This window comes from Myotis yumanensis, unplaced genomic scaffold (genome assembly GCF_028538775.1).
Source record: "Myotis yumanensis isolate MYYU_CA2020_CCGP unplaced genomic scaffold, mMyoYum1.0.hap1 SCAF_16, whole genome shotgun sequence".
Taxonomy (NCBI): Eukaryota; Metazoa; Chordata; class Mammalia; order Chiroptera; family Vespertilionidae; genus Myotis; species Myotis yumanensis.
Window position 1 is genome coordinate 21,111,140 of NW_027223767.1, and position 24,433 is coordinate 21,135,572.

General features: G+C 52.2%; 3 protein-coding genes across 6 annotated transcripts in view; 2 read left to right on the forward strand and 1 right to left on the reverse strand.

The window, feature by feature from the left end:
• The first annotated feature begins 668 nt into the window (after positions 1–668).
• Positions 669–3,925, forward strand: RAB34 (RAB34, member RAS oncogene family). Of its 2 annotated transcripts, none has more exons than XM_070393053.1 (10): positions 669–813; positions 1,017–1,108; positions 2,166–2,234; positions 2,337–2,438; positions 2,547–2,611; positions 2,721–2,772; positions 2,959–3,040; positions 3,114–3,204; positions 3,335–3,442; positions 3,525–3,925. In XM_070393053.1, exons 1-10 carry the CDS (start codon positions 760–762, stop codon positions 3,590–3,592), a joined length of 783 nt encoding a protein of 260 aa, XP_070249154.1. In that variant the 5' UTR covers positions 669–759; the 3' UTR covers positions 3,593–3,925. The 2 variants fall into 2 exon arrangements, with proteins under 2 accessions (XP_070249154.1, XP_070249155.1); XM_070393054.1 differs by having other exon boundaries at positions 2,169–2,234.
• A 3,057-nt stretch (positions 3,926–6,982) lies between these two features.
• Positions 6,983–15,189, forward strand: PROCA1 (protein interacting with cyclin A1). 3 transcript variants are annotated; one of them, XM_070393941.1, is made up of 6 exons: positions 6,983–7,424; positions 7,973–8,066; positions 11,507–11,593; positions 13,773–13,920; positions 14,207–14,365; positions 14,451–15,189. In XM_070393941.1, the coding sequence occupies exons 1-6, from the start codon at positions 7,395–7,397 to the stop codon at positions 15,103–15,105; spliced, it is 1,173 nt and encodes a 390-aa protein (XP_070250042.1). In that variant the 5' UTR covers positions 6,983–7,394; the 3' UTR covers positions 15,106–15,189. The 3 variants fall into 3 exon arrangements, with proteins under 3 accessions (XP_070250042.1, XP_070250044.1, XP_070250043.1); XM_070393943.1 differs by lacking the exon at positions 7,973–8,066 and adding an exon at positions 12,858–12,935; XM_070393942.1 differs by lacking the exon at positions 7,973–8,066.
• Positions 15,190–17,462: 2,273 nt separating this feature from the next.
• The window catches only part of SUPT6H (SPT6 homolog, histone chaperone and transcription elongation factor), a 33,617-nt gene continuing 26,646 nt past the window's right edge, over positions 17,463–24,433 (reverse strand). The window contains exons 29-37 of the mRNA XM_070394476.1: positions 23,735–23,930; positions 23,105–23,343; positions 22,190–22,303; positions 21,897–22,021; positions 20,208–20,320; positions 19,394–19,471; positions 19,135–19,301; positions 18,545–18,732; positions 17,463–18,258 (exon numbers count right to left, since the gene is read on the reverse strand). Of these exons, the coding sequence (XP_070250577.1) occupies positions 18,072–18,258; positions 18,545–18,732; positions 19,135–19,301; positions 19,394–19,471; positions 20,208–20,320; positions 21,897–22,021; positions 22,190–22,303; positions 23,105–23,343; positions 23,735–23,930 (1,407 nt within the window). The 3' untranslated portion in view covers positions 17,463–18,071. The remainder of the gene's footprint in view (positions 18,259–18,544; positions 18,733–19,134; positions 19,302–19,393; positions 19,472–20,207; positions 20,321–21,896; positions 22,022–22,189; positions 22,304–23,104; positions 23,344–23,734; positions 23,931–24,433) is intronic.

Consider the following 24,433-nt stretch of genomic DNA (forward strand, 5'->3'; position numbering starts at 1 on the left):
CTGGGCGGGTTCCAGCACGTGGGGGGGTGGCCTGGGTCCCAGATGAGGCGTCTGGCGGGGGAGCCGAGGCTGGGGCGGTGCAGGGAGGAGGAGAGGATGGGGATCCCGGGCGGGGTGCGAGGCCGGGAGCCGCCGGGAGAGGGGCCGGGGGCGGCCCTTCTGCTGGAATTTCCGGGGATCAGGTTACCGCGCTGGCGGAGGGGGAGCTGCGTGCAACCCGGGGCCCTGCGGCCACGGACTGGGCCCCCCGCCCCGCCTCCAGCGGCTCTCGGACCTCGCCGCGCGGCCCCTGCCCACACGACCCCGGGCGGTGGGGCCGCCCCCAGCCCCCGGGCCGCCCGGTTATGGTGGGACCGCCTCCACCCCGAGTTGTCGTCGGGTCTCCGCGGCCTCGAGTTATTGTGGGAACTCCCCGGCCCCGAGTCATCGTCGGGTCCGCGCGGGCCCGGGACCCCCCGGACGGGACTCCCCGCCCCCATTCGGCGGCCGAGGGGTCTCCCCGCCCCCGAGTGGTCTTCGGGACGCCCCGGGCTCGGGTGATCGTGGGTTCGCCGCAGCCCCGGGTGACTGACCCCTCCCCGCGGCCCGCAGCGATCGGGGCGTCCCCGCGGCCGCGGGCTCCCGTAGGCTCCCCTGGGCCCCGAGTTGTCGTCGGGACTCCTCGGTCGCGGGTGATTGTCGGGTCCCCACGGGCCCGGGTCGCCGGGGCGGGTCAGGCCCCCGCGCCTTCTCAGGGCGCCCCACCCGGCCGCAGGCAAGATGAACATCCTGGCGCCGGTGCGGAGGGACCGCGTCCTGGCGGAGCTGCCCCAGGTAGGCGCGGGCCACGTCGGGCATCTGGCGGCGGCGGCGCGTGGGCGGGGAGGAGCGGCCCGGGCCCGTTAGCGCCGCGGCCCGGCCCTGCCGCCCAGCCCGGCTGCTGCTTCTGGGTGGTCCCCTCCCCACCCCCAGCCCCGGGCTGCTTGGCTGTGGGACGGGGGCCAGGATGGGTGAGTCTCCTGCTCCACCCCTGGCAGTACCTGAGGAAGGAGGCCGCCTTGCACGTGCGCAGAGACTTCCACCCCCGGGTCACCTGCGCCTGCCAGGAGCACCGGACCGGCACCGTGGGGTGAGTTGGAGACCCCATCTTAAAGACAGGAAGTCCCAGGAAACTTTGTAGTCAAAGCAAGGGGGCTCCATGGCACCCTCTACCAGCTAGATGGTTATTCCCTCTTTTGATGTCCTCGCATCTAACCCTTGGTTTCCAGCGAGGTTGTGGTGCGTCCCATGAGACTGGGGTGGCCAGAAAGGTGGCAGTTCAATTCCTGACACAGAGACGGGGTGGTCCTCGGCTCAACTTCCACATACCACCCCTTTGAGCCCCAGGGTCGGGGGGGGGGGGGGGGGGGCGGGGCGGGGGCTGTGCCTATACCTAAGGGAACACTAATAACAGCTGCCACTATGAATGTAGCAGCTACTGTGTGCCAGGAAGTGTGTTGGATACTTCATCTTATTTCAGTCACGCAACTTTTTTTTTAAGTTACTTTTATTAAATGGAAAACACCATCACTTTTTTTTTATTGCTTAAAGTATTACAAAGAATATTACATGTCTCCTTCTCCCCCCCCCCCCCCTTAAACACCATCACTTTTAAAGATGTACCCTGATTTCAGAGGTATTAAAATCTATGTGTGTGGTGTGTGTCGGGGGTGGGGTATGTTTCAGAATATAGAACATTTATCTCATTTTAACCTTCACAACAACCCAATAAAAGATATTCTTTTTTTATTTTATTAAAGTTATTGGGGTGATATTGGTCAACAGGGACATATAGGTTTTAGGTGTGGGTTTCTATGTTACAAAATTTGTGTATTGCCACCATGTGTTCACTACCCAAGAAAAATATATTCTAAATCTCCACTTAAATGTTGAAACTGAGACAGAGAGACCAAGTAATTTGTCCTAAGTCACACAGCTAGTAAGTGTGAGAGCTGGGATTCAAATTTATGTCTTTTTGATACTAAAGCACAAAACACTCCTAGCGGGTACATCTGTCCAGAAAGCTGCCTAGGAGGCCTGGTGTCTACTGGAAACTGCAGCCTGGGTGGGACTGCCTTTGTAGACCTCTTAGGTTGCATTGGGACTCAGAACTAGTGCCCACTCCTCTTGCCTCCTCTTGTGTCCAGCAGATTTAAGATCTCCAAGGTCATTGTGGTGGGGGACCTGTCGGTGGGGAAGACTTGTCTCATTAATAGGTAAGAGGGTGCTGGAGCTGAACTGGGTTGGGCCGGGCAGGGTAGGGCCAGGCCTAGCCAGAGGGGCTGGGCTAAGGGCCAGAGCCTCTGGTGCTCCCTCAGGTTCTGCAAAGACACCTTCGATAAGAACTACAAGGCCACCATTGGAGTGGACTTTGAGATGGAACGATTTGAGGTGTTGGGCATCCCCTTCAGTCTGCAGCTGTGAGTGCTTCTTCCTCTCTGCCTCTTCCAGCCGTTTCTCCCTCTGGCGCTTACACCCCTCCTACGCCCCTGTCCCCATACCTCTGTGTCACCCCTCCTCCCTCCTAGCTGGGATACCGCTGGACAGGAGAGATTCAAATGCATTGCATCAACCTACTACCGAGGAGCTCAAGGTAAGGGGCTGGGTGAAGTGGGGGAGGAGGCTGCTTCTAACCGAGGGCTGTGGAAATGAGCCAGTAGCGTCTCCTTACCAACCTGGGACTGTTTCTGCCACTCTTGCAGCCATCATCATTGTCTTCAACCTGAATGATGTGGCCTCCCTGGAACATACCAAGTATGTGGGGGTGCTGACATATGTGGGGCTCTGGGAAGAGACGGTTCCAAGAGAAGAAAAGAGGGGTGGTCAGGGGCATGGTAGGGAAGGAAAGAACGCATCGAGGAGCAGAGGATAATTGAGCATATGAGTGTCAGTGGCAGGAGCCTGCCCACCTCATCTCTTGCTGTCCACCGTCTGTGGCAGGCAGTGGCTAGCTGATGCACTCAAGGAGAACGACCCTTCCAGCGTGCTTCTCTTCCTTGTGGGTTCCAAGAAGGACCTGAGTGTGAGTGTGCCCGTGGGGGACCTTCCCAACTTGGTGAGGGAACCCTCCGCATCTGACTCTGACTTTCCCTCAGACTCCTGCTCAGTATGTGCTAATGGAGCGAGACGCACTCAAGGTGGCCCAAGAGATGAAGGCGGAGTACTGGGCAGTCTCGTCTCTCACTGGTGAGTAAGGGGCGTCAGGCCTTCTGCGTGGCATTCCTGCCTACCTTGCCTCTCGCTCCTACAACTCCAGCTGTGCCCAGGGAACCCAGGCTGAAACTGCCCCTCAGCACCCACCTGTTCCTTGTGTCAGGTGAGAATGTCCGGGAATTCTTTTTCCGTGTGGCGGCACTGACCTTCGAGGCCAACGTGCTGGCTGAGCTGGAGAAATCAGGGGCCCGGCGCATCGGGGATGTTGTCCGTGAGTTCCCACCTGGATGAGGGTGGCAGAAAGCATGGGGAGCCTCCAGTCCCTGCGGCACTTACTTCCCACTCTTCTTCAGGCATCAACAGTGACGACAATAACCTCTACCTAACTGCCAGCAAGAAGAAGCCCACATGTTGCTTGTGAGGGACTGCCCGGCCCTGGGGCACTGTGCTACTTTGACTTGCCCGGAACTCTCTCCCTGGACATCTGCACTGACTGTTATTCCAAACCAAAGAGCTGCTGGTTGGTGGCAGTACCCCCAGAGGGGTAGTTGGGACCATGCTAGTCACTTCCTGCCCCTGGGCACCATACCAAAGACTGGATGCCCCCTCGATCCAGGGACTCCCCAGGGTGCCCAGTGGTGGGGAGGTGGTCCCTGCCGATTTTGCTCAACATGCTGGGCCTTTGGGGTATGAAGATGCTAAATGATCCCAGCCTCACACTGTGCCTTATGCATTAAAATCTCTGTTATTAGCAGCCTGGGGGTTGAAGTCCTTTGTTGGGGATGAGGGAAACGGAATGGGCAGGGCTGTATGGTGATCTTGGGACTGGAGCCTCTTGCTGGGATGCTGGACATCTCTGGCCCCTGGGCAAGCCTCAGGCAGGCTGGGAGCTCAGGGACCATGTTTGGGGGGGCAGGGCTGCACTCTCACTGGGTGAGATCTGAATTGTTGGGTTTGAGAGCCCTTTCCTTTAGTCCTTTCCCCCAAAATGTGTCCTCCTACTTGGTGCTTATACCCAAATTTCCACCACTGGATAATATTCTTTCCTTCCTTCTCTCCTCCCTCCCTCCGTTCCTCCCTCCCTCCCTCCCTCCCTCCCTCCCTCCCTCCCTCCCTTCCTTCCTTCCTTCCTTCCTTCCTTTTCTTCTCTTCTTCTTTTGCCTCTTCCTGGCTTCCCTTTTATTTTGTTAATCCTCACCCGAGGATATTTCTCCATTGATTTTTAGATAAAGTGGGAGGGGGGGAAACAAAGAGAGAAACATCAATGTGAGAGAAACACATCAATTGGTTGCCTCCCCCACACGCTCCTGCCAGGGTGGGGTATGGAGCCTGCAACTGAGGTACATGCCCTTGACTGGAATCGAACGCCCAGGCCCCCTCAATCTGAGGGCTGACACTCTAACAACTGAGCAAAACTAGCTAGGGCCCGGCCTTCCCTTTATTATTATTTTTTATATTTTTTTTTATTGGATTCAGAGAGGAAGGGAGAGGGAGAGAGAGAAACATCAATGATGAGAAAGAATCATTGACCTGCTGCCTCCTGCATGCCCCCTACTGGGGACAGAGCCCGCCACCCAGGCATGTGCCTTTGGCCGGAATCAAACCCGGACCCGTCAGTTCACAGACTGACGCTCTATCCACTGAGCCAAACTGGCTAGGGCCCACCTTCCCTTTAAAAAATGCTTCTCCACTGAAACCGGTTTGGCTCAGTGGATAGAGCGTCAGCCTGCGGACTGAAAGGTCCCGGGTTCGATTCCGGTCAAGGGCATGTACCTGGGTTGCGGGCACATCCCCAGTAGGAGATGTGCAGGAGGCAGCTGATCGATGTTTCTCTCTCATCGATGTTTCTAACTCTCTATCTCTCTCCCTTCCTCTCTGTAAAAAATCAATAAAATATATATATTTTAAAAAATGCTTCTCTGAGGGGAACACAGTGAGAAGTGATTGAGTTTTTGATACTTTTTGGATTGACCATAAGGCCCAGGGAGGTAGGGTCTTGGCTATTATTCAGAAGATATGTTATCTAATACCTAACTATATTAGGGGTATAAACATAAAATTATGAGTGGTACCTTTTTACATCTTAAGACATGACTAAAGAACTAAACAATAAAAAATAAGATGTGTATTTTTCCCTCTTCAAAACAAAAGAGACATACATGCATGACCTGCACTTGAATCCTCACTTGCCTCCTCTTGTGTTTTCTTAGGGCACTCAGGCAGATCACTTATCCTCTGTGCCTGAATTTCTTCATCTATAAAATGAGGCTAATAATACTGATGAGGTTTCATGGGTGAAATAAGATAAGACACTACCAAATACATAGGAAGAGCTCAAAAACCTCAGCTATCGTAAGTATACAGGAAGAGTGACCAAGAACCTGGCTCATTGTTGACATCTGACCCAGAGCTATACATCAGTTGGAAGCATCTCAGACATCTGGACCAACAATGGAGGGACACGTGTGGCCTGGTGCCATCCTGGGAAACCATGGAGGGTCAAGATGAGAATACAGATCCTGGCCCCCAGTCAGCAAGTGCTCTGTCCGTTCTATGCCTGCTTTCATTCTTCCCCAGCTACTCTGTTCTGGGAGGGTTGACTTTTTTTGCACACCCCCCTTTTGCCCTGATTTCCCCATCCCCGTCTGTCCCTAGAACTGGAGGTTCTGGGCGGTGGTCCGACCCAGTCATGTTGTTGGGTCTGGAGGAAAGTGAAGGTTGGCATCATGAAGAGCAGCAGCAGGAGGGGCCCTTGGTTTCTCTGGAGAAAACAAAGTTTAAATACCATCCATTCCTTTCCATCCTTTGAGGCATAACCTCACTTTGGAGCCTGATGCCAAGAAAAATTGAGGGGCGTGATGTGTGGAATGCCGGTTATAGGGCTCTAACATTCTTTCACATTCTCCTGGAATTGTTTTTTGTTTATCTTTGCGCCCTCATAGGACTGCACTCATCAAGCCTTTCCTTGCTCAGAGCTTGTTACTCAGTGTGTGTGTGTGTGTGTGTGTGTGTGTGTGTGTGTGAAGTCTGCACCACAATACTGTTGTGGAGTGTTTGTGCTGAGTGAAATGTGGGGAGCAGGGGTAGGGTTCTGTATTCTGGGGAGCCTCTGTGAGGGGTGTGTGCATATTGTATCAGTCTGTGTGTGGTGAGATTTTGTTATGTGTGCTATATGTGTGATACAAGCATGCGCGATGTGCATGCTATCCTTAGGGTGGGAGGGGTGTATGGTGGAGGGATGTGTGTAGTAGGTTACAATGAATACAGTGGATCCTGCTCCCAGCACGGGGCAAGCCTATGGAGACACATAGGTTGCGTGACTGAAATAAGATAGAGCACCAACACATAGGAAGAGCTCAAAACCCTTAACTATTAATGATAATTTGGGGGGGAAATTGACCAAGGCCCTGCCTTTTGTTAAGATCTTTATTGGGCAGTATTTCTCTGGGTCGGGGTGCCTCATGGGGCCGGAAGGGAATGCTGGTAAGAAGCTCTGGCGGTGGGCGCCACCTTGGGGTGGGATCGGACATCCAGTCCTCATCCGAGGACTCTGCTGGCGGAGGGAGAGCGAGTGATCCTGGCCTCCCGCCAGGCCTGGAGGAAGCCCAGGAGAGCCGGGATGGGGGGGTGAGGTGGGAAGCTGTCCCTACCCCGGGCCTCCGGGAGAGGGTCACGTGCAGGTTGGGGGCGGGCCTAAGGGCCGCGGCGAGGTTCGGAAGGGACTGGGAGGGGCCAGGAGCGGTGCGAAGTGTAAGTCGAGAGAATGAAGGGGGCGGGGCTAGGGGCGGGGCTAAAGTCTGGGTGGGGGCAGGAAAGAGTTAAGAGCTGGGGGTAGATCTGGAGAGGAACTAGGATGGGCCTGAGCGGCCTAGCTAAGGTTTGGGCCTGAGATTAAAGGTGAGGTACTAAGGTTAAAGTGGAACAAAGGGGGAAGAGCCCTGCAGGCGCTGGGGTGCCCCGGATGAAGAGCGTGGCTGAAGCTTAGACTTGGGCTGAGAAGACATCGCAGCTTAGAACGGGGCTGGGAAGGTTGGGTGGAGGGGTGGGACCAGCATGAGGCAGAGCTGAGGGCTCCAAGGGGGCGAAGCTGACATTGGGGTTCACGGTTGGCTCGGCCCAGCTGAGGTTCAGAGTCTGGTAGAGAGGAAGAACTGGGCCGAGAGCGATGTGGGTGAGGACGACAATGACCATTGAAAGGTGGACTGAGAAAGAGACTGAGGACAATGCCAACACCTGGGATGATAGCAGCAGTGGTAAGGCGAGGGCGGGGCAGCAGATCGGGGAGGGCTGGCCCGAGCACATAGTGAGCCTGACAAAGGAGGCGGGGCTAAGGGCCGGCTGGGGCGGGGCTAGAGCCTGGGGGCGGGCTCACGGCGAGCCGCGGACCAATGATGGAGGACTGGAGTCCCGAGGGCCTGGGAATGACCTCCGGGTCCGGCTGGAGCGGGAGCTGTCACTCCTGTTAGTAGGGCCAGGAGCCTTCGCTGTGCAGCAGCCCAGGGCCCGGGCAGTAGCCCAATTAGTGTGGGGCCTGGCTGGAGCCCATGGTTCAGCATCCACCCTGTCGCCGGGGCTTGGGCGGACGGTTCTGTTAACTCTGAGGGCAAGGAATCTGGTGGCTCCGAGCGTGACGTCACAATCGCCTACAGACGTGGGCGGGGCCGGGGGCTTTCCTAGGAGACGCGTGCACACTGTGCGTGCCTTGCTCCCTCCTCTTCCCTCTTTCCCTTCCTTGTTATTTCCCCCCCTTTCTTTCTCCCTCTCGCCTTCCCTCCCTACCTCCCTCATTCATCTGCTCCAGTGTCCAACCTGGAATCCCACCGCCTGTGCTGCCAGGGCGGGGGAAGCTCCTCGCCCGCAGGACTGGGAGGATTTTGTACAAATGAGCATCACCTGTGAGTTTTGAGAGGCTTCTGTACAAATGAACATCACCTGTGAGTTTTGAGTTAGGTCCCTGCGCCCTGATTAATGTCCTCTGGAGAAAGGCCACACACCTCCCTCTTTCTTTTAAGCCATTACCCTCCTCATTCATTATGAAGCCCCCCCCGTCCCAACCCCATGTCTAACCTCAGTCACTTCTGCTGCGGGAGCTCTAGACTGCTGCTTCAGCGGGAGCTCCCTCGTTCTGCCTGTGAAACGAGAGAGCAGATTGCCTTCCTCAGATTTGAGGAGAGTTACTAAATCCCACCCCTTGGCAAACACTTATGATTGTCAGGGCTTAGAGCAGTGGTTCTCAACCTTGGCTGCACATTAGAATCACCTGGGAATCTTTTTAAAATCCTAATTTCTGGGCCTCATCCTCCGGAAATTCTGTTTGTTACTAATGTTGTGGCCCCACCCCATAACAAAGAAACAGAATTTCCAGAAGATGAGGCCCAGAAATCAGGATTTTTAAAAGATTCCCAGGTGATTCTAATGTGCAGCCAAGGTTGAGAACCACTGGCTTAGACGAAGTTAGTGGAACCTGCATATAGACCTTTAAAAAAACACATTGAATACAATAGTAATTAAAAAAAATTTTATTTCAGAGGAAAGGAGAGGGAGAGATAGAAACATTAATGATGAGAGAAAATAATTAAATAGCTGCCTCCTGCACACCCCCTACTGGGGATTGAGTTCTCAACCCATACATGTGCTCTGAAGGGGAATGACCTTTTGGTTCATAGGTTCATGCTCACCCACTGAGCCACACCAGCTGGGCTCATGTATTTTTTTCAATCAACCAATATTTACTGAGTATTTTCTTTTTCTCTAAATCCTCAAGAATACGCTTATTGATTTTATTTTAGAGAAAGAGGGAGGGAGCAAGAGATAAATATTGATAGGAAAAACATTGATTTGTTGTTCCACTTATTTATGCATTCATTGGTTGACTCTTGTATGTGCCCTGACCAGGGATTGAACCCGCAATTTTGGCTTATCAGGACAATGCTCTATTCAACTGAGCTACCCAGCTAGGGCTTCCTGAGTACTTTCTAAGTCCCAGGACCTATAGAAGCAGAAACAGATGAAATACGGCTCTTGTTCTCAAGTTGCCATATATGCATGAGGTGCCCTTGCAGGGTAAAGGGGAATAAGACATGTGTGACCAATTCTACTTTGATAGCATTGTTCTTTCCAAAATGAGCAGGTATTTCTGGGTAGTAGAAGGCAGGAGAGAAGGAATGGAGAAAGGGATGGATGAGGGGGAGGAGCTGATGGTTGAGAAAGGAACCAGGGCCCTGGTCCTGGGGTGGGGACATGATAAGGACATCATCTTGAAGGCAGTAGAATGCTATTAAAGAAGAGGAACATGGCAGACCAGTTGGCACCTAGAAAACTCACTTTGGCTGCATTGTGAGGACTGGATGAGGGTAGTGAGACAGGAGGTGGGGAGGCCGGGCAGGAGGCTACTGCCGTTGTCTTGGTGAGAGATAATGAGGGTGTGAACCAAGACAGAGGTAGATGTGGGAGCAGACAGGCATGACAAGACTTGGTCATCAAGTTGGTATAGAAGTGAGGGAAAGGGTGACTCCTAGATTTCTAGCTGTGTTGTCTATTGCTCTCTGAAATGGAAGATACAAGAGGGGGTGGTTCATGGAGTTTAGGAAGAAGATGGTAGGTTCATGTGGGACATATTGGTCTAAGACAGTGATGGCGAACCTGTGACACGCATGTCAGAGGTGACATGCGAACTCATTTTTTTGGTTGTTTTTTGTTAAATGGCATTTAAATATATAAAATAAGTATAAAAAATATAAGTCCTTATTTTACTATGGTTGCAAATATCAAAAAATTTCTATATGTGGCACGGCACCAGAGTTAAGTTAGGGTTTTACAAAATGCTGACACGCCGAGCTCAAAAGGTTCACCATCACTGGACTAGAGCATGCAGAAGAAAGAGATTCATTGGTTAACAGGGTCAAGTGAGATAAGATGAAAAGAAGGCCACTGGGTTTGGCTGTTGGGAAATTGTTGACAGCCTTTGCCTGGGCTAATGTGATAGAGAGGCCGGGGTGGCTGCCTTGTGTAGGTGGCTGGAATGGAGACAGAGGTGCAGATTCTGAGCTCACTGAAGGAAAGGTCTGTGCCTCCTCTGGTGTCTAGTGAAGCTATCCAATATGTCTGTTAAATGAGTAAATAAACTTGGATTGGAAAGGAGGAGTGGGATATGTGGTGCTAGAGGGAGAAACAGGGTTCATAGAGTGCTTTGTTTAAAGTTGTTCAGAGCCTATATAGGGGGGAAACAAACCATTAAATAAGAAGATCAAAATTCTGGCTGGGACCTAGAGTTCAGGTGCTTTGGGCAGGAGGAAGAAGGAAAGCTTCCCCAGGTTAGAGGAGAGTTGATGAGGGTGGGAGCAGCCACAGATAAGGCTGGTGAAATGATCTGCTGGGAGGAACAGCAGCAGGAAAGGAGTTTCCAGGGAAGTGCTGTGGAAAGCAGAAGGAGCTGACCAGGGAACTGTAAAAAGATGAAGGCTCAGTTGAAGTCCCCAAGAAATCAGCTTCCTTTTCTAAAAATGTATTTTTTATTGATTTCAGAGAGGAAGGGAGAGTGAGAGTGAGAAAGAAACAGCAATGATGAGAGAGAATCATTGATTGGCTGTCTCCTGCATGCCCCCACCCTGGGGGTCAAACTCACAACCTGGACATATGCCCTGACCAGGAATAGAACTGTGACCTCCTGGTTCATAGGTTGATGCTCAACCACTGAGCCACGCTGGCTGGGCTCAGCTTCCTTTCTTAAGCAGAACTCAGCTCCTGATGCCCCAAAGGACAAACTAACTGTGGGAAGTAGGGAAGTGCAGGCTCTGCCCTGTGGTTGTTGATGCAGCTGCTGTCCCAGTTGGAGTTCCGCTGGTGGACAACTTCTGACCCAGCTCCACCCACCCTATGACAATTCCTGAAACTCCTTCCTTGTCTAGATTGGCTCATTCCTATTGTTTCTCCAGATTCAGTTCCTGTTAAGCTTCTTTCAGGAAGATTTTCCTAATCTCACCCAACACCAAGCATGTCAAACTCGCAGCCCGCGAGCCACATGAGTTTGACATGCTTGCCCTACACCTTCACTGTCTCAGTAGGTGCCCTTGTTCTCTGCTTCCACAGTCCTCCTTCCCACCATTTCTCTCACTGTCAGTGTCTGCATCACACCACGGTCAGGAACTGCTCCACATATCGCCCCTGCGTTTCTCTTCTTAAACCCTCTCCCAGCCCCTTGAAAGCAGGGACTGTTTTTGTAAATCTGCATCTTGGATGCAGCTGGTGCCGGACACCTGTGGCATCTCAGAAAATGTTTGACGAATGAATGACGTGGGGAGGGGATGCTGTCTGTGGCCCCTCTGTTCTCTCTCAGATGTAAACAGGTTACCCAGCTGGGAAAGAGGACATCTGCTGGCTGGTGTGGCGTCTAGCACTGATGCATCTATCTTCTCCTCTGAAGGTGGGTCCAGGGGAATCTGGCTCCAGAGGCCCCACCACCCCTAATGTGGGAAAGCTGACACCTGGTGGTCAGCAGAAGGGATGAAGTGTTTGTTCCTGAGGGGTTACCCGGCAGCCCTACCCCCACCCCACCCCCTACTCATGCCAGAGAGGACCCCTTTCTGGAGACCACAATCACCTCTTTGTATAACACTTTATGGTGCACAAATATCTTTGAACTGAGTCCTCACAACAACCCTGTATAATAGGTTACCACCATCCCTATTTTAAAAATTAATTTATTGATTTTAGAGAGGGAGGGAAGGAGAAACATTGATTTGCTGTTCCACTTATCTATATACTCATTGGTTGCTGATGGGATTGAACCCGAAACCTTGTGCAGATCTTGGTATATCAGGATGATGCTCTAACCAACTGAGCTACCTGGCCAGGGTGCCATCATCCCCATTTTGTGGGCAGAAAAATGAAGACTTAGAAAAGCAAAGTGACTGGTCCTTAGTAACCCCCCTTGTGACAGAGCCAACACTTGGACTCAGGCCTGACTTCAAGGACACTGGCCACTGTGCTGCCCTTTGCCCCAGTTCAGCTGAAGCAAGCTGAGGGTGTGGTGCTATTCCCAAGTCCTGCTCACATCCTTATGAAGAAAGGACATGAGGAGAGGAAGTAGACAGGGAGGCCACCAAATGGGTCAAGGGTATATGGGGGACCTGGGACCCTCGCAGCCTGGTAGAGGGAAGGGAAGGGAGGAATGTGGGGCAAGGCTCAGACCACGCTGCCGTCTACTCATCTCTCAAGTATTTAAGGCCACTTGGACTAACACAGCCCCAGTTGGGGTTTTATGAGATCTTGCCCCAGTTCCACACCTTGTAGGGGCTGGATAAAGGTGCAATCCTCCTGGCCTGTTTGGCGGGGAGTTAGCCAGCCATGGCACCCCATGCCAGACTGCTATGGAAGTCATTGGTGTTCATCCACTTCTCCCTCCCAAGGTGGGTGGAGTCAGAGTCCAGGGGAGACCTGCAGGAAGGTGCTCTCTGCCTTGATGTGTGAGGTCCTGGGCACCTGGAGGCATTTCATGGGCTTACCTTTTGGAGAGTGGCCGGAGGGGAGACCCATTGGTAGACTGGAGTCTTAGGCAGGGTCGGAGATGAGGCAGTGCGGGTAGAGGCTGGGAGACTCCAGTGTGTGTCCAGGACTTGCATTCCGTTGAGTAAAAGAGGTGGGAACCTTTCTCCAGGGCTTCCCCTCAATCCCAACTCTTACCCCAGCAGCATCTCCCCTGTTCCCTGGCAAAGTGGACATGGCATGTGTGCTGCCTACAAGGGGTAGAAGGACTCAGGTTGGGAGTGGGTTGTTCAAGTCTGTGGGCTCCAAGGACTGGGGAGAGAATGGAGGGGGAGTGGGAATTTTGATGGTTCAAGAGCAGGGAAAGAATCCAGGGTGAGCATGGGAAAGGGGAGAGATGTGAGAAGAGTGCCTGGAGAGAGGAGGAGCCGGGAGGAGAGAGGAGGGAAAAGGCAGGCCCAGAGTCAGGAGAAGCAAAGGGGCATGACATGTGGTAGGATAGACCTTAGCTCCCGTCCGGGCATGAGCCACCATGCTGTGGCGGTCCTTGGGGCCGGAATGTCATGAGAGGCTTCGAGGGGTGGGATGAAGGCCTCCTGGGCCTGTGCAGGGCAGGCATAGGAGCTGGGGATGCTGTGTTGCTGGCTCTAATCACTGGGGACTCTGAAGTGGCACTCCTCAGTCTGCCACGGCAAGAGGGCTGTCCCCTACGAGGCATCCTGTGGAGTGAGGTAGCTGACAGTGTGCAGCAGCTGCACGAGAGGCCAGCAGGAGCCAGTGGAGGGAGGGCTCCAGGAAGGCAGGGGAGGGGAAGAGGCAGGTGTCACAGGACAGCAAGGGGGCTTTGGTGAGGGCCTTGGTGAGACATTTTCCTGGGAGCGAGCAGGGGGCAGACAGATCCATGCAGTGGGTTGGGGAAAGCCCACTGGTGAGACCTGGAGTTACTACTGGACGGAATGACTACTATGAAGTAGAAGCAGCTGCCTGCGTGTGTGTGTGGGGGGGAGGGGTTGGGGGCAGGTGAATTTGGTGAAGCATATAGACTGAGCTGTGGAAGGAGAGACCCACAGATGTGCTGCTACTGCTACCCCTGTATGACCCAGACTCCGACCCCTTAGGCGAATTCAAGGACACTGACAGGTGCTGCTGGAATCACAAGCAGTGCACTGGGCATATCATCCACCCCTTCACCTCTGACTGTGGTCACTACAACCTGCACCTGCACTCTCTCAGCCACTGTGACTGTGACTGTGACTGTGACTCTAGGTAAGAACCCTCCTCCTTGGGCGATCCACAGCCCAGGAGACTCCCAGGCAGAGCCAGGTCCAAACTTTCACTGCAGTCCCCTCCTTTAGCTTTGACCAGGCACTGCCAGCCCAACCCCGGCTTTGTAAACCTGGCTCTGCTCCAAGAGCAATGGGGAGGAGGGCTTTTGGCAGCCTGGGCTGAGCTGCAGTTACGACTCAGAAAGCCCACTGTCCTCCAGGCTCCTGGCTCTGGGCCCCTGGGGAGTCCTGGAGGTGTGGGAGCCAGGCTGAGTTCTGTGTGGCAGGGTGAAGGACTACTCAGAGAAGACAAATAGCAGCATCTCCCAAGATGCAGGCCCAACCTGTTCCCGAGATGTGGGCCCAACCTGTTTCGAAATCGTCCAGACCCCTTGCTTTGAGCTCATCCCCGAGGAAGAGTATGTGGAGCGGTTCTGGTATGGCTGGTGAGTGCTGGCAGGCTGATGGGGGCACTGCAGGGCAATCGCCCTCACTCTTTGTCAGCCTTCTCTTTCCCTCCCTCCCTCCCAGGTGCAAAAGCTTCAGGCCTGTCTCCGTGGCAGTGATCCACCATCCCCTCCACCACGAATTTAGAGATGACCTAAATGAAGAAGAGGAAGAGGAGGAAGAAAGCAAGCCTCCCATCCCGACCCAGGTGGGGCCCACCGCCACCACATCCAAGGACAAAGGCATAGAAATGGGCACGATCATGGGCACAACAGACTCGGCGGCTCCCATTACCATCTGGCGCTCTGAGAGTCCCACAGGGAAGTCCCAGGGCAGCAAGATTATCAAGGCCAAGAAGAAAAAGGAAAAAGAGAAAGATGAGGAGGATACAGATGAGAAGGCAAAGATGAAGAAAAAAGTCAAGAAGGGCAAGTTGACTAAAAAGAAAAGCCCAGTTAAATCAGAACCTTCACCTCCAGACTTGAGCAGATCATTAAGCCCAAGGGAGCTGTTCAGGCTGTCAGAATCCAGCCCAGAGAGCCGGGAAGACCTGGAGAGTGAGGACAGTTACAGTGACCCCAGGCAGGAGGAGCCCTCCAGTGAGGATATTGTAGAGTCATCGCCCAGAAAGAGAGATAAGAACACGGTCCAGGCCAAGAAACTTGGAGCAAAACCCTCTCCAATCAAGAAGATGAACAAGAGGAAATCCCCCCCAGTATCCAGCCCCAATCTCAGTTGAGGCCGGGCGACCAGGTGAAGAATAAATGCCATCCAGCCTGTCGCAAACCCCCTGCTGCTCTTCTCTCCCTCTAACTTGGCTGCTGCTGGGGGGCGGGGGTGGGCTCTGGGCATAGCTGGAGCGAAGGGGCTAGGGGCCTGCGGGGGTTTCTAAAGGGCAGTCCATCTGCCAAGAGGAAGTCCATGGGAAGGTAGGTGGGAGGGCAGGGAAGGGCACTGTAACAGCCTGTTTCTCTGTAACATCCTAGGCCCAGGGCAGAAGAGCACATCTGGGTGAGGAGGGAAGGAGGCTTCCCATCTATGGGGAGGCTGGTCTGTGTTAAGTCCACTCTGGGACAGGCGGGATTATCTGTAAGGATACCCCTAATAAACTGAACCTTTTAACCTCTGTCACTGTGCCTGCCCTTCCCCTCTTTTAAGTGGCCCTGGAGAAGGTGCTGGTAGCACCAAAGGGAACATGATCTTACCAGCTCTGTGGACCTGCTCCTACAACGCCCCTCTAGACCTTTTGTGCTAAAGGGAACTGAACTGAGTTCCCTACTAAAGGCCAATCCCCCCTCTTCTCCCCGCAACTCTTGCCAAAAGCCAGAGATCTTAAATGAAGAAAAAGCAAGGAAGGGCCTTGGCCAGTGTAGCTCAATTGGTTGAGTGTTATTCCATGCACTGAGAGATCACCAGTTCGATTCCCGGTCAGGGCACATGCCAGGTTGCAGGCTCATCCCCAGTGGGGTAGTGCAGGAGGCAGCTGATTGATGTTTCTCCCTTTTTCCCTCTCCCTCTCTCATTTATTTTATTTATTTATTTATTTTTTAAAAATATATTTTATTGATTTTTTACAGAAAGGAAGGGAGAGGGATAGAGAGTTAGAAACACTGATGAGAGAGAAACATTGATCAGCTGCCTCCTGCACACCCCCCACTGGGGATGTGCCTGCAACCAAGGTACATGCCCTTGACCGGAATCGAACCTGGGACCCTTGAGTCCGCAGGCTGACGCTCTATCCACTGAGCCAAACCGGCCAGGGCTCCCTCTCTCATTTAAAAAAAAAAAAAAAAAAAAGGCAAAGAAGGGAGCTCACCAAGTTTGGGCAGCAGTGGCTTTTTTTTTATTTCTTTGCTGAGCCTCAAGCAGAGGAAAAGGAGTAGGAAAGCCTCACTTTCCCAGCCCCGACTCACAGAGCTATGAGACAAAACCTTTGGGAAGAAACACAGGGAGATCAGAATCCAGAATAAAAGAGGCTGTGGGGCTGGGGAAAGGACCAAGGCCTGGGAACTAGCCTGCAACAGCCCAGCTCCCTTTTCCAGGGCCAGTGTTTGTGTGTAGCAGGCTAGCGTGGGCCCATCCTGGGTCAGACACACTTAACTGGTGTAGAAGTACTGCCGGACATTCAGGCCCAGCTGGCAAAAAGGGAAGAGATGTGCAGGGGCTCAGGGTGAGAAACCCAGATTTACTTGTGGCCTTTCTCAACTGTGCCCAAGAAGTCCACAGGTGCTCCTCGACTTATGATGGGGTTACGTCCAGATAAACCCACTGTAAGTCGGAAATATCGTTAGAGCGAAAATGCACTTAACACACCTGAACAACTTAGCCCAGTCTACTTTAAACGTGCTCAGAATACTTACATCAGCCTACAGTTGGGAAAAGCATCTAGTACAAGCATGTCAAAGTCAAAGGCTAACACGGGCCACATAAACGAGGCATGCGGCCCGTGGGAAGCGAGTTTGACATGCTTAATCTAGCACAATGAACACTGTTGTTTACGCTGGTGACTGCTTGCCTGCCTGGGGGCTGCAGCTCACTGCTGCCGCTGCCCAGCATCATGCAGCATCAGGAGAGTATCCTACTGCCTATCACTGCCCCGGGAAAAGAGCAAAACTCAAAATGTGAAGTACAGTTTCTATTGCAAGTGTATAGCTTTTGCACGACTGTAAAGTCAAGAAATCTTAAGTGGAATCATTATTAAGTTGGGGACCATCTGTAGCAGGCACAGTGGCTGGCAGTGGCTGTGTGTGAGTGGAAGTAATAGCAGCTAACATTTACTGAGGCCTTATGAGGTCCCAGGCACTGGGCCAAGCACTTCACACATTCTTTCTATCTGTCCTCACAGATGCTCTGATGAGGTAGGTATCACCATCTCCTTTACAGACAAGCAGGCTTAGAGATAACAGGAGTGCGCTCAAGGTCATAGGACTGGGAAGTGGAACAGGAATGTGATATCAGGCAATCTGGTGCAGAAGCCACCTGCTTCTCGGAGTAACTTGCCTTTCTGATGGCCTGGGAGAGGGAGTCGGAAGCCCTCAGAGCTCCAAACACTGCTTTGAAAGCCACCCCTCAAGAACCAGAGAGGGAGAGAGAGGCTTTGTCAAGTGCTCTGTAGAAACACTGTTTATTCAAATGACAGGCAGGAAGCAGCGGTGGCAGCAGGTGGGTGAGGGTGGCCAGGAGGGGGCTGGGCAGGTTAGCGCTGCAACCCTTTGTCCCCTACAATCCCGCTTTGATAGCCACCAAGTTGTTGGCATGAAGGTCAGAAATACTTCCCGTCCTCTTCCTCCTGCCCCAAACTGAATAAATAGCATCTGTCTCCCCACAAGAGCTGGGGGAGACTCATGTGCTGAGCTTGCTGCCCGGTCCCAGCCCAGAGTCAGGTAAGGGCAGAAGCTCAAAATGGCTTGTAGGGAAGTAGAATACAAAATTGTTCCACTCTCATCTTCCTCTTCTTCCTCCCTGCCACACTCCCTTCCCAGCCTGGTCCCAGGAGAGGGGGTCGGTGAGGGCCGGGAATGGGAGAATTGTCGCCTAGCGTACACTGAGCTCAAGTTCGAAAGGCCATCCAGCCTGTCACCCACCCAGGCTGACCACCAAAGAGAACGTCACTTCACGCCACTTTATGGACAGAAAAGGAGGGGCAGGGAAGGAGGCAGGCATCTCCCAGCCTCAGAGGTAACCAGAGTCCTGGGAGCAGGCCCCCTACCGATCCATCTCGTCCAAGAGCGGGGTGGCATCGCCAGCTATAGACATGGGGGTGCTTTCAATCATAGGGCTGGGGGACGGCCGAGGTGTCAGCCGCTGCTTCTGTTTCCGCCGCTCAGCCTCCTTCTCCTGAAGCCACTGCTCCGCCATCTTCCCCCAGTCGATGGCTGCGTGGCTGTTGGACCTGGAAGAGGGAAGGGGTCCTTTCAGATTGGAACACTAGAAGGCTCAACAATCATTGATGAACATCCACCCTTGCGGAAATCGACTTCATACCTATGGTCAGTAGCTGTGGCCAACTGCCACACTGCCCTCTTCTGTTATCTCCCAGAATGCAGTCCTCATGGGAACATCACCTGGGTCATGGCTCTCAGAAGGTCCAGAGCACCTGCCTATGCTAAGCCCCTTGGCCTCTTGACAGCACCTGCCCTTACTAATAACCTGCTCCATGCCACCACCCATATACTTACTTTGGCTGTTGCTGCCGTTGCCGAGAGCTGGAGGAGGGCTGGGGCTGGGCCTGGGCAGACTGTGGGGTGGTGCTGGCCTGTAGCTGGTGGTACTGTGGTGTGGTGATGGGCTGGCTTGGGGTTGTGTAGGAGTAGCTGGGGGTCATTAATGGTGTGGCCACTGGCTGCTGGGCTGGCGTTGGGAACACCTGGAGAAGAGTGAACAGTTAAATGGGGATGGGTTTGGGGCATACTTAGGGTTCCCATGAATTTCTGCAAAGCTTTCCAGTTGACCCTCTCCTGAGCAGATAGGGAGGCCAATGGAATGGGACCAGGCACAACAGGGCCTCTGGTCCTGACTAGTTGAGGATTCTAGTGGCTTGAGGGTTCCAAAGGTCCCAAGAACTCTGCAGAAAGATCAGACCTTCTCTTATTCCCTTTCCCCTCAAATGGGCCTGAGGAAAAGGATCATCTGTTGTAGATAAGGCCCATCTGTGCATAAAGGTGGGCATTGCCAGCAGCCAGTCTATGGACACAGGTTGGTAAAGGATGACTGTTCCCTTTCATTTTTCCCCACCCTCCACAAAGAGCTTCCCCTCCAAGCCACGTACGTGGTAAGCGCTACTGCCCCCTCCACTGCCGCCATAGCCATACTGGCTGGAGGCCCACTGGGCTGGGGTGGCATTAGGGTTCTGTCCTTGGCCTGTCACAGCAGCAATGGCACTGAACATCTGTGAGGTCATGTTCTGGGGCAAGGCATTCACAGCCCGTGTCAGATCTGTAAGCACAAAGAGGTGGAAGAGGGCACATTAGAGGTGAAAGTCCTAGCTTTGTCCCTCTGAGTCACAGTCCTGGGCGGGAGCTCCTTACCTGCAAGGTTGAGGTTAGCTGGAGTAGCATTGATAGAAGCAGGTGTCCGGGTCCTGCTGCTGCTACTGGGAGTGATTCCTACAGGAAATAGGCAGAGTCAGTTATGTTTCTGGTTTCATAATTCAGGGAACTGAAGGAGGTACTGAGAAAAATTAAGCGACACAGGCAAAGTGGATGGAGGAACTTCCTGATGCTAGGACAGTGATGGCGAACCTGTGACACGCGTGTCAGAGGTGACAAGTGAACTCATTTTTTTGGTTGAGTTTTCTTCGTTAAATGGCATTTAAATATATAAAATAAATATCAAAAATATAAATCTTTGTTTTACTATGGTTGCAAATATCAAAAAATTTCTTTTTTTTAAAAATATATTTAATTGATTTTTTACAGAGAGGAAGGGAGAGGGATAGAGAGTTAGAAACATCGATGAGAGAGAAACATCGATCAGCTGCCTCTTGCACACCCCCTCCTGGGGATGTGCCCACAACCAAGGTACATGCCCTTGACCGGAATCGAACCTGGGACCCTTCAGTCCGCAGGCCGACGCTCTATCCACTGAGCCAAACTGGTTAGGGCATCAAAAAATTTCTATATGTGACACGGCACCAGAGTTAAGTTAGGGTTTTTCAAAATGCTGACACGCTGAGCTCAAAAGGTTCACCATCACTGTGCTAGGAGATTGGAGTAGAAGGAAGAGAGCTGCAATGACAGCCTGTACCTCACCCCCTTCCACAGAAGGCTAGTTAGTGATACCGTGATTCAGAGCTGAGGTGTCCCTCCAGCCACAGCCCTGAAGTCAGAGAGCACAACTCACCTGGTACAGGATCCTGGTAATGATCCTTAAACCATCTGAAAAGTCCATTCACAGTTGGGAAGATTTGGCCCCGGTACCGGAATCCTTCTGGAGTCACCGTTACATACTCTATCCTGGGATTTTGGAAGGAAATACGCATCAGATACCACTTGGGGACCAGCCATGAGAACGTGGCCAGAACAGATCTCCACCATGTGAAGTAGTCACACTGGGTGCTAGGGGAAAGAAGAGATGAAAGAGCCGGTCTCTGACCCTGACTTTGGGGAGGTGAGGTGTGCGGAGCAGAGTACAGGCTGCCAGAGGAAGACTTCGGGGGCTGGGCCACCATCCTTGGCCACCATGTGATGGCAGCACCCTGCAGGTGAGGGTGAAACTGAAGCCACAGACAGTCAGGGTTGGAAGAGGTCTCCCAGGAGAGCAAAACACAATTCCCCATGAACTGGAATCTGGAAGTGCTTCTGGAAGGTGGTTAGTCTGCCTTTATTCCACACTGTACAGACCTGAGCGTGGATAAGAGGATGGGCTCTGGGTTCATACCCAGTTCTAGTTCTAGTTTGTCTCTGCTACTCATCACCTAAATGACTGTCCGAAGTTACTAAATACAAATCTTAGCTTCATTTGTAAAACGAGTATAACAGCACTTAAACCTCTAGGTGGGAGTGAAGAATAAATGAGACAGTGCATGTAAAGCACTCATCGCACAACACCTAAAATAGCCGTGTGCTCAAAAAAGGACAGCTGTCAACAGACAATGCTAAGTATGACAAAGTTCTCATTTATATTAAACTGAAAGCTATTTCCTAAATCGTCAACTCAAGTGTTCCTTTGGCAACACAAGGAGTCTGTGCCCCTTTCCACAAGAAGTTATCACATTGCCTCTGCTCCTGGTTAAAGGTCCTGTTTGCTCAACTGTCCTCATGGGACAGTTTCCAACCCAAAGATCCCTGGTGGTGAACCTCTGAAAACATGATAAGTCAGAAAAGGCTTCTCAGAAATGAGCACAATATTTCAGTTGTGCCCAAGACAATGCAGGGTGCAGAGTCCAGAGCTTCTTGTCATCTGGCTGCTGAGTCCCTTACTAATATTGCCTGTGCTGTGCATCACGTATAGGCATAGGGATGATGGCAGAAATGCACAGGTCTTGGCTAAGGGCCAAAGGGAGGATGGGGGAGTAGAGAAGGCTGGTATGAGCACTAGAGAGTCCCAGATTAAAGAATACCTAGGAAGGCCAGCTGGTCAGACAGAAAGGAAGCAGAGCAGGTCAATGGTAGGGAGAAGAGACGCTCTCCTGACCTAGCCCTTCTGTGTGGGGAGAAGTCAGCACACCATAGCAACAGCAAGTCACTGTGTGCAGAAGCCCTGGCTAGGGTGAAGCAGACAGTGAAAAGGAGAGACCAGTATGCTGGCCCCATCTTGGACAGCCAGGTGGATGGAGCATCTGAAGATTTCCATCACTCCTTGGGAGGGGGAGAAGAGGCAAAGGGTTGAGAAAAGCATTTTCTTAGTGAATCTTTGCCTTTTGCCTCTAAATCATCATCCTCTTACCCCACCTCCAACCTCCGCCTCTATTCTAAACAGATAAAAGGCAGTCAGGCAGAACCAGAGAGAGGACTACTCCAGGGCCTCTGTCTCCCCGGCTAGCCTGTCTGTGGACCCCAGCGGCAGCACCTTCTCAGCACCAGTGCTCACCTGGGTTTACCCCGGGGCTGGTATCCCAGTAGGAACTTGCCGGGCAGTTCCTTGCAGGCACAGATGAAATAAGGGATGAAGGTGGGCTTCTCCTTCTTAGTTTTGATGAGCAGCTCCTCTAATTTCTGGGGGTAGAATGAGGGGGAGAGGTTGGGATAACAGCATGCTTGGTAGACAAGGTCTGGCGCATACACGTACACCTCCTTCACCAGCTGAGGGACCCCTACACTGAAGGGAAATCATACATTCTAAGTGACTGGGTGATGTCTTCCCTCAAGGGGCCCTGGGCTCACCTTACGGTCCCCACCGCTGCACTCCTGATAATACTTGTGGTTCAGAAGGTCCCGGGCAAAGGATGCCATGGGCTGAACATAGCGGGCAACAATCTCATCCAAGTCTTCAAATTCCTGTGGGAAGAAGGTAAAGGCCCATGTAGCATATCCAGATCTGAGACGCCTGGCCCTTTATCAAATCTACTCAGAATAAAACTCCTGGGAGGGGGTGGACTTCCCAGTCCTGCTGCAGCCTTACTCCATTGCAAAGCCTCTTCAATTTATCCATCTGTTTGAGTTGTGCTCAAATTTAAAGCTTTTAAGGCACAAAATCATTTAAACTTTGACTCTCCCTGGTGCTTGGGAACAACAGGGAACTCCATGAAATTTCACTCCATTGAAAAAGGACAGAGAAATTCGATGTGTGTGCACATGCACGTGCCTGCATGTATTTTCTCCTCTTCTTCCACTGGCTCTCTTTAGGTAGTCTACTTTATTTTATTATTATTTTTAAAACATATTTTTACTGATTTCAGAAAGGAAGGGAGAGAAATAGAAATATCAATGATGAGAGAGAATCACTGATCAGCTGCCTCCTGCATGCTCCACACTGGGGACTGAGCCTGAAACCCTGGCATGTGCCCTGACCGGGAATGGAACAGTGACCTCTGATTCATAGGTCAACACAACCACTGAGCCATGCCGGCTGGGCTTTAGGTAGTCTATTTTAAAATTTGGAGGACAGGGACGAAGGACAAATATACAAAATTAATATCAAATGACTTATTTCACAACCAACCTCCTATTTGGTGTTCTATGTAGCTAAAATAAATGCATGTAATGCATACAAGTTACTAGTGTTAGGTGAAGTGGCCAGAAATGGCTTATTTCTGAGGCAGGCGTGGGGATGGGAAGTGAGTGGGGGCTGGCTCTCACCTCACTGTTGATCCACAGGGTGGCTCCCAGGCTGAAGGCATTTTCCTTGCCCTCTTCTCGCACGTCCACATGCTGGTAGATGCCGTCACTGACCTTCCAGGTCACTGTCAGGTGATTTTCGCCCTTGCTGCTTGGTCGGATGATAACATCTCCCTGGTCCATAGTCTCCATCATCTTTTCTGCTTGTTTGAAATTTATATTATGGAAGGATGGATGTGCAATTACCCGCTTGATATATGCTGAAGAGGGCAGGAAAGAAGTACAGATCAGGTGATGGAACTGGGAACCAATAGCAATGGGACAAACCATGGCTTAACTTCTGGCCCCCTATTGAATTCTGAGACACTCTCACCCTCTCTGGGCCTGGACTTTCTGATGTAAAGATGTGTTCACCTGGGTTCCTAGGGTACTGACAGGAGTCACATGCATTAGCAAAGAAAATGTGACCCAAGAAAACCCTGGTTTCCAACCCTGCCAATGACTCCCTTTTGATGCCTCTGGGCCTCAGCACCTCCAAGCTGAGCACTCACTCCCATCGGGAGGCTGAGCAAGGGGAACTGCCATTAGCACGTGCATCCTGGAGAGAGCGAGCTGCCAAGACCTCGGCGCACAGGCGTGGTGGGCACTCACTGGTCCGCTGTTGTTTCCGCTTCATGTCCTCCTCCTGCTTGTGGTCTGCTGCTTCAGCATCAAAGTCATAGTAGGTGTCCTTGGGCAGTTTCCACTCGTTGTTCCTGTCCATGAGGTCTGAGGTGCGGCAGGTCAGGTCTGCGCTAAACTTCTCGATGTCAATCTTCATGATGCGGCAGTGAACAGTCATTCCCACCTAGATCCACAGAACATGTGAGCTGGAAGGGACAAAGATGATCTAGCCCGATGCCCTATTTTACAAATCAAAGTTCAGGCAGAAAGATGAAGTGACTTGCCCAAAGACAGCCACCTACTGAATAGCAGATGAGTTCAGGGTTGAGTCTGATCTGCAGACTACTGGCTGTGTCTTGTAGATGCCTCTTACTCTAGACAGGAAAACCACCTGGAATCTACTGGGGTCTAGCCTGTTACTGGCACTATTCCCTTCTCCCTTAAAGTTGCCTTGTTACTGCTCCTAGGAGGTGGTCAAAGTCTGGCTGCCCTTTTTGGAGGGGAAGGAAAATAAGAGCTGGTTTTTAGACTTTATCCTTGGCTTGATTGAACCCATCTGTCTAAACAGTGGCAAAAGCCAGTCACTCTGCACAGCTCTCCTTTTGAAACTCTCCCTAGCCTCATTTATCAGGAACAGAGTCTTTGCCCAGCCTTCCCAAGCCCACAGTTCTCGGGTTCACAACACTT